The 9,314-nt window shown below is 38.3% G+C and overlaps 1 protein-coding gene across 1 annotated transcript in view; it reads left to right on the top strand.

The window, feature by feature from the left end:
* Positions 1-5,114: 5,114 nt before the first annotated feature.
* mod (modulo) overlaps positions 5,115-9,314 on the top strand; it is a 10,927-nt gene continuing 6,727 nt past the window's right edge. The window contains exon 1 of the mRNA XM_017611935.1: positions 5,115-5,785. Within this exon, the coding sequence (XP_017467424.1) occupies positions 5,236-5,785 (550 nt within the window). The 5' untranslated portion in view covers positions 5,115-5,235. The remainder of the gene's footprint in view (positions 5,786-9,314) is intronic.

Here is a 9,314-nt window from a genome sequence, read left to right on the forward strand (position 1 = left end):
ATTTTCTTGTGTAAAATTTTCTTGAGGCAGTACGCAGTTTTTAAGAAATTTGCTACGCTCTCTACTACGGTTTTCTAAAGTTTTTTGTGAAAAAGGAGCACAAGGCAACCCAGGATTGCAACAGAAATATATGCCCGTTCCATTATTTCTTGAGGAAAGAGTGAGGCAACAGGCTGGTGAAGTATCAGATGTCAAAATTCCTTGGACGCACACCCGAAATAATGGCAAATTTTTCTTGACCGTTTCCTTCAGAGCTGCATACAGGCCTTAAAATTTAGAAAAAAAGAAAACTAGCAGAAGAAGTTATTGAACACAAAACTAGTAAAAACTTGCAAGTGAATAGTTGTTGCACCGTTTTGACAATCTGCTGTAAACATTTNAAATCTCAAAATAGAGCTTTGCACCAAGTCGACTTGGAGCACCTCTCTCATGGAGAGGCTGATCCAATCGAGCTCGTCGCAATGGTACACAGACGGCTCGAAGTCTCCGGAAGGCATTGGGGCTGGCGTCTACGGGGCGAGGCTACAGCTCTCGGTCTATGCCATCAGTCTGTGTTCAGAGATTAACCTACGCAGTAATTACCGTAACGAGAGAATTTTAATATTGGGCGGTTGCCAGGCGGCCCTCAAGGCCCTGTCATCATTTGAATTCAAGTCGTCCTAGGTTCTTGAGTACATCGATAGGCTCAACAGCCTGGCGGAGCACAACGAAATCCAATTAACTTGGGTACCAGGTCACATAGGAGTTGCGGGCAACGAGGAAGCGGACCGACAAGCTAGAATGGCGTACAAGGAAGAGCTGACGAAAGAAAGGAACAGACTAAGGGCCGGTTGCTCAAAGCCTGGTTGACACTAACCCCCGGTTAAACATCGTTATCGACGTTACCGACACCATGTTATTTGCATAGAGCCGAAAACGTCGATAACGATGTTTTTCGGTGATTAGTGTCAATCAGGCTTTGAGCAACCGGCCCTAAGGAATCAACACTGGCGTAACACTACAGGTTTACGTCAAGCAAAACACCTACTGGGAGGCTACAACCTTACGAGGTACAGGACATTTATCAATCTATCCAAAGGAAAACTAAGGATTATAACAGGTTTTCTGACGGGTCACTGCAGACTGAGAGGCCACCTACACAAGCTAGGGATTTGGTCAAACGAACTATGTCGTTTCTGCGACGTGACTGAGGAGACTCCCGTGCACCTGCTTAGCGAATGCGAGGCGGTCGCGAGAAGACGGGAGAGGTACATGGGCCACTACTGGCCAAGTGACGAAGCAATACAATCGCTAATACCTGGGGATCTCCTCAAATTTTTGGGATCTCTAGGATTAGATGAGGTACTGTAAACGGTTGAGGGCACAATAGACCTGTTGGCCGCAGTACATACCTCTATTAATTATCTATCTATATATACATCTCTTTATGCAGATTTTCTAATTTTCTCAAACTTTTAAGAGCCTGCAAGGCTTGAACCTTCTTGTTTGGCGACATTTTACAAATGAAAAAATATGCTGCCAAATGCCCAGTTAACAAAACGCTATCTCGCTTGCGAGAGAAAAAAGCAGAACGCATGCGAAATTTTCAAGCATGTGAAGACGGCCGGTTATTATTGAATCATATAGTATGTTTACAGTGGGTTTGTATAGTAACTTTTCCAGTAAAACATTGCAGCGAGAGCGTAAAAGCAAAATTGAGCGTAAAGGCCTGTATGCAGTTCTCAAGAAAAGCAAAAATTCCATACAAAATGACGTACAAGAAATGCCTAAGAAATTTTCTTGTGTAAAATTTTCTTGAGGCAGTACGCAGTTTTTAAGAAATTTGCTACGCTCTCTACTACGGTTTTCTAAAGTTTTTTGTGAAAAAGGAGCACAAGGCAACCCAGGATTGCAACAGAAATATATGCCCGTTCCATTATTTCTTGAGGAAAGAGTGAGGCAACAGGCTGGTGAAGTATCAGATGTCAAAATTCCTTGGACGCACACCCGAAATAATGGCAAATTTTTCTTGACCGTTTCCTTCAGAGCTGCATACAGGCCTTAAAATTTAGAAAAAAAGAAAACTAGCAGAAGAAGTTATTGAACACAAAACTAGTAAAAACTTGCAAGTGAATAGTTGTTGCACCGTTTTGACAATCTGCTGTAAACATTTTACTATTTATAAATCACTTTTACACTCTTTGCTTTACACACAAGCACTAATAAAATCCAGTACATCATTAATATTTTGATTTCCACTCACTTTACTTTTATTTGTGCTAAACCAATTCAACAAATGGCGGCTTTTGAAATTTATTCTTCTTCTTCTGCTAGCTAATTTCCGCTAGTAGAAATTTCACTAGCAAAAATTCGCAGCTCTCCCTTGTTGTTACGCTCTCGATTCAGTGCTCTCCCATGAACCAAAAAGACAAGATCACGCGGGCAGGAAACTAGCCCGTTAGAATCGCATTTAGGAAAAAAGTTGAACGATTTTGACATTAGCCGTTTGTTTACATTTCTTCGTTGTTTACAATTTGGTGGTGGCTTTTAACTGCAATATTCTTCATTTTCGCTTGTGATAAAATAAAGAATAATTTAACACAACGGCATTATTTATAGAAGAATTTGCATAATAAAAATGATTTTTCATGCGTTCAACAATTTCGCGGTTTTCTCCGTTCTCTTNTTTCGGTGATTAGTGTCAATCAGGCTTTGAGCAACCGGCCCTAAGGAATCAACACTGGCGTAACACTACAGGTTTACGTCAAGCAAAACACCTACTGGGAGGCTACANCCCGCTTGATCTTGTGTCTTTCGTTCATGGTGCTCTCCTGCAAATTTTTTAGGTTATCATACACTTTTCCAGTATACTTTTCCAGTTCCAGTACAAAGTACTGACTATTGGTTACTATACAAACCTAGTATCTCCACTAAATTTTTCATATGAAAAAATGTATTATATGCATCCCACTCGATATCATTGAATTCCTCATTGGAACATGTAGTCCCTCTATTTTAGCGTATCAACACATGAACGAAAGACACAAGATCACGTAAGAACAAGAGAGTAAAAAAAGTCGATTTTTTAGTGGGTTCTACGCCACCTTGTTTCACTGGAAAACGAGCGAAAAGTAAACAAAGCAAAGAAAACAACGAAAACCAAGATTANTATGCTGCCAAATGCCCAGTTAACAAAACGCTATCTCGCTTGCGAGAGAAAAAAGCAGAACGCATGCGAAATTTTCAAGCATGTGAAGACGGCCGGTTATTATTGAATCATATAGTATGTTTACAGTGGGTTTGTATAGTAACTTTTCCAGTAAAACATTGCAGCGAGAGCGTAAAAGCAAAATTGAGCGTAAAGGCCTGTATGCAGTTCTCAAGAAAAGCAAAAATTCCATACAAAATGACGTACAAGAAATGCCTAAGAAATTTTCTTGTGTAAAATTTTCTTGAGGCAGTACGCAGTTTTTAAGAAATTTGCTACGCTCTCTACTACGGTTTTCTAAAGTTTTTTGTGAAAAAGGAGCACAAGGCAACCCAGGATTGCAACAGAAATATATGCCCGTTCCATTATTTCTTGAGGAAAGAGTGAGGCAACAGGCTGGTGAAGTATCAGATGTCAAAATTCCTTGGACGCACACCCGAAATAATGGCAAATTTTTCTTGACCGTTTCCTTCAGAGCTGCATACAGGCCTTAAAATTTAGAAAAAAAGAAAACTAGCAGAAGAAGTTATTGAACACAAAACTAGTAAAAACTTGCAAGTGAATAGTTGTTGCACCGTTTTGACAATCTGCTGTAAACATTTTACTATTTATAAATCACTTTTACACTCTTTGCTTTACACACAAGCACTAATAAAATCCAGTACATCATTAATATTTTGATTTCCACTCACTTTACTTTTATTTGTGCTAAACCAATTCAACAAATGGCGGCTTTTGAAATTTATTCTTCTTCTTCTGCTAGCTAATTTCCGCTAGTAGAAATTTCACTAGCAAAAATTCGCAGCTCTCCCTTGTTGTTACGCTCTCGATTCAGTGCTCTCCCATGAACCAAAAAGACAAGATCACGCGGGCAGGAAACTAGCCCGTTAGAATCGCATTTAGGAAAAAAGTTGAACGATTTTGACATTAGCCGTTTGTTTACATTTCTTCGTTGTTTACAATTTGGTGGTGGCTTTTAACTGCAATATTCTTCATTTTCGCTTGTGATAAAATAAAGAATAATTTAACACAACGGCATTATTTATAGAAGAATTTGCATAATAAAAATGATTTTTCATGCGTTCAACAATTTCGCGGTTTTCTCCGTTCTCTTCGTTGTTTACTTCTTACAACAAAGATGGCGTCGAGATTTCGGCAGCTAGAAAAAACTTTCCCGCTTGATCTTGTGTCTTTCGTTCATGGTGCTCTCCTGCAAATTTTTTAGGTTATCATACACTTTTCCAGTATACTTTTCCAGTTCCAGTACAAAGTACTGACTATTGGTTACTATACAAACCTAGTATCTCCACTAAATTTTTCATATGAAAAAATGTATTATATGCATCCCACTCGATATCATTGAATTCCTCATTGGAACATGTAGTCCCTCTATTTTAGCGTATCAACACATGAACGAAAGACACAAGATCACGTAAGAACAAGAGAGTAAAAAAAGTCGATTTTTTAGTGGGTTCTACGCCACCTTGTTTCACTGGAAAACGAGCGAAAAGTAAACAAAGCAAAGAAAACAACGAAAACCAAGATTAGCCAAAATTATTGTCAGCCACTTTAAACGCACAATTTAGGTAAAATGATGCAACAAAATGCTTTGAAATGTGTTGTCATGTTGAATTAACTCTTCTTTACTTGAATAAACGTGTAAAATAGTGGTGCTTGTTATGTAAACAAACGCTCAGCTGACGAACCCGCTTTCGCAAACTTTTTTCTCAAAACCAGTTACAAATACAACGTCGCGTTCTTACGTGATCTTGTATTTTTGGTTCATGGTATCAACAGTTCATTTGGCTTCATATCATGTAAATGCACCATAATGTTTCACATAAATATTTCGTGTTGCCAGCCTCTGAACTGAAAAGATTCTTTTCTAATAAATTTTAAACATCTGGTAACTTTACAATGTGTATACGGCAATGCTGAAAATTTTTCTACAAACACGTGTGGTAGAAAAAAGCGAGGTTCTGCCATTTTGTCGTGGGTTCGATTCGTTGAAGGATTTATTTTGAAGAAATACACGTTCTATTTTCACTATGAAGCAAAAGAAGGGAAATGTTAGCCTAAAATCACCTCTAAACAGTGTAAAAAATGATAGTATTGTGAAGAAGCAACATATTTCGGGAGCAAATACTCCTGCTAAAGGGACACCCGGAAAGGTTAACCAAAAGAAAACGGGGAAAACTCCAGTAAAAGTGGTACCACCAAAGAAAGTTGAGGAAGAGGAGGTGGATGACTCCGAAGAGGAAGAAGATTCTGGCGCCGATGTCGCGGCTGGTGTAGCCGATGATGCAGGAGACTCCGGTGCCGAAGAACAAGATGAGGACGTCGCCGAAGATGAGGATGAGGATGACGAAGATGAAGATGAGGATGGCGGAAATGGAGATCTAGATAATGATGCAGAGCAGGATGATGACGAACCTGTTGAAGCCCCTATTGGACGCAAAACGACTGAAACACAAAAAGTTTCAAAATCTAAGAAGGCTAAGGCAGCAGTCGAAATTGGTGTCCCTAAAATTAAGACTGGCGCTCTTCCTAAAGACTTCCCACAAGACCAAGTTCTTGTTGTTAAAAATCTCCCCAAACGTAAGTAGAATCTATTGCATACATATAAAGCCTGATACAGGTATATAAGGGTTTGCAGGTTGGGAAAATATTCGAGTAATGTGTCAGGACCTGAAAAAAAGGTTTAGAGAGGTGTCTCCACATTCGAAAACTGAATATCCCCACCGCAGGGAGCTTAAAGTTTAAAATTTTTTCGTTTTTAAAATATCGAATTTTTGCATGTTTAAAAGCTTAATGAACTAAATGGTGTCGGTGGCACATACTTAGGGCTTGTTCGAGTTGCAATCACAACCGCAGTCTTGCGCGAATTATTAAAGTATCACGTTCTGCGTGAATTTCTTGTAATATATTAGTTGTGTTTTTATTACAAATTATCCAGTAACTTGCCAGCAGCTCTCCAGTAACTATTTTTAAGAATTCGCTCTCATAGAAAAAATTTGCAATAAAGTATGCGAACGCTTTTCCAGTAATAATTTGCAAGTTTCATGAACAGCTGATAAATTGGTTGTTTATTCGCAGCAAATTCCTAATAAAACAATATATTTTGTATTTAAATAGGTTTATTTTGTGAAATTCAACAATAAAAACCCACAAACAGTTTCCTTATTAGTTTAAATTTCATCCAGCAACATGCGATCAGCTGTTTTTCGTACTGGCAAATTCTTACAAGTAAAAATTTATCTAGTAAAATCCAGTAAAAACTTGCAACTTCAACTGTCATTTTTCGCTCTCTCCATTTCCCCTACTTTGCAAGTTTTTGTGTACGAAAACGCCAAAACATGAAAATTCGTAAAAACTTTTACTGGATTTTACTGGAAATGAGTAAAAAAACGCAACTAATATCAGTTGGGCAGTTGCATCAGTGCTGCCATTTTTCATCAGTACGGCAGTAATGCCGCTTTTATTACGTGCCTCGAACAGGCCCATACCTACCTTAACAACGGCTATGGGATAAATAATAATTCGCACATAACTCTTTCCACGTCGTCGGAATTTTGTCTGTGTGGCCGGGTAAGGAAGCGGGCCCCGTCTTCTGTTCCAGGCTATATAATAGGAAATTAACATGATTCAACTTTCACAGGCGATTAGTTGAAAGCTCTGCTACATTCGACTAAAAGCTGCCGGTTAAATCGCCTTCCCATGAAATTTTTTAACGATTATAACAAATGAAATTAAATATTGTGCCTAATTATCATTGAACATTATAAAAGTTGTTTTCGTCTCCTGAGACGACAATCGTTAGACTAAAAACTTGTTCATCTTCTAATTATCTGACTTATTTTTTTCTCGTCTCGCTGGACGATTATTTTACAATGGAAATTATGGGCTTGTTCGAGTTGCAATCATAACCGCAGTGTTGCGCGAATTATTAGAGTATCACGTTCAGTGTGAATTTCTAGCAACGTATTGTCAGTTGGGCAGATGCAACAGTGTTGCAAAATTTCATCAGTAACGCAGTAATGCCGCTTTTATTGCATGGCTCGAACAGGCACTATTTCCTTCTCATAATAGTTATTTATTTATTTATTTATTTATTGAATAAAATTATAGTTTAAAAAACTAAAACCTCCCTATTATAATTGCCATTTGTACTGTCATCAGGTATGTAACTTGAGAATACAAATCGCTGCATCTTTTAGGCGCATCAATATTACATAGTTACATCTAGAGCTAATAAAAGGAAGGTAAAAATAGCCTACGGCTAATTGAATTATTCTTATATACAATTAAAATTTCAAAATTAACAGCCAGTTGGCTATGACATAAATTTTAATTATAAACTAAATTATCTTATTGATTTTTGTTACAGTCTTGCGAATTCACGAGGTACATGCATATTTATATCACTTACGAAGTATACATACATACATACATATATATTTATATGTTTCAATATTTCTAGTACTATCGAATGATTTAGTTGCGTAGCTGGCGAGGCCTAGTCTCCAGTCTCCCTTAATGTCTACCTTAATGTGCATCAGGCGAAAAGGCCTAGTTTCCGTTCCTCTGCTAACGAGCTTTCGATCATGGTCGGAAAGGCCGAGTTTTCGATCCATGTTCTCGAAGTCACTCATATGCTACCGCTCCCGCTGGGTTCGTGCTGAGCAAACCGTCTGAATGACTGTGTTCGAGCGATATTCGTTTTCTTCATTCGTACTTTCATTGCCACTTCTTCGTCGATGTTAGGCAGGCGGAAAGCCCAACTTCGCTCCGGCTACTGCAGCAGGTTAAACTCCTACCTGAGTAGATTGAATGAGGATGTGCCAAATTAGTGTCCGGCATGCGGAGAGACCCCACATGACTCGAAACATCTCTTCGCATGCCCGGAAAACCCGACAACCCTAACGGCTTTGTCCCTGTGGACCAACCCTACAGAAGCTGCAAGCTTCCTAGGGCTGCCGTTAGTGGAACTTGACGACAACGACTGAGATACCAACCGTCCTGGGCGGGGTTGTTGTAGCCGCTACAACAACAACAACCACAACCTCGTTTCCGCTCTGCGCTGTGGACGGCTGCTGGACATGGTCGGAAAGGCCGGAGAACTCATGCTATCGTTTTTATTGAGTATTGGTTTGGAAAAAATGGATTGCCCGCGTCCCTACCTGAGAGCATCCACTTTTATGTTCCGAGCCGTAATTTGCGTCGCTTTGATGTTTTTGAGGTTGGGTTAAGCAGAACGGTTTATGGTGCAAACGCGCCAATAAACAGAACTTTATCGGATTGCAACTATTTCTCAAACTTGTTAGACATATATTTTACCAGTACTAGGACAACCGCATTAGGTTTGGAAAGATACCTTATATCCATGCAAAAACATCTTACCAATTTCTAATTTCTTACTCTGTCGAAACTCTTGTATTTCATGTATATGTAAGTAACCTTATAAAGATAATTTTTAAGTAGCCAATTTATTATTAAGACTGATTGGTTATATTTAATCAGAGACCGAGAATAATAATTATTTCATGGTGGAGTTTTAAAAAAAGTCATCAAAATTTTCGTAAGAATTATAAAAGTCAAAGAAATTTTTTGTAAGTCACCGATAACTATTATTTTAAAACTTATACAATAGAAGTCTTTTCATAATAACTATCAGCGAGATAAATATTTTTAAGTCTTCAAAGACTTTTATTGGTGGACTTATTTTATAAAAGTCTTGTCATAATAATTATTATTGAGATAAATATTTTTAAGTCTTCAAAGACTTTTGTTTTGAGACTTATATTATAAAAGTCTTTTGATAACGCCCAACCTTTTCAAATTTCCCCAGAGCTGTTTAGGAGGCAACGATACGTTAAGCTTTGCGCAGAAGAAGTTCTTCTTAGCTAGCCGTACAGAAACGTGCCCGGAATTCGGCTACTATTTCTGTACGGCTAGCTAAGAAGAACTTCTTCTGCGCAAAGCTTAACGTATCGTTGCCTCCTAAACAGCTCTGGGGAAATTTGAAAAGGTTGGGCGTTATCAAAAGACTTTTATAATATAAGTCTCAAAACAAAAGTCTTTGAAGACTTAAAAATATTTATCTCAATAATAATTATTATGACAAGAC

The sequence above is a fragment of the Rhagoletis zephyria genome, unplaced genomic scaffold (assembly GCF_001687245.7).
Source record: "Rhagoletis zephyria isolate East Lansing unplaced genomic scaffold, Rhagoletis_zephyria_1.1 Rzeph_scaffold_00483, whole genome shotgun sequence".
NCBI lineage: Eukaryota > Metazoa > Arthropoda > Insecta > Diptera > Tephritidae > Rhagoletis > Rhagoletis zephyria.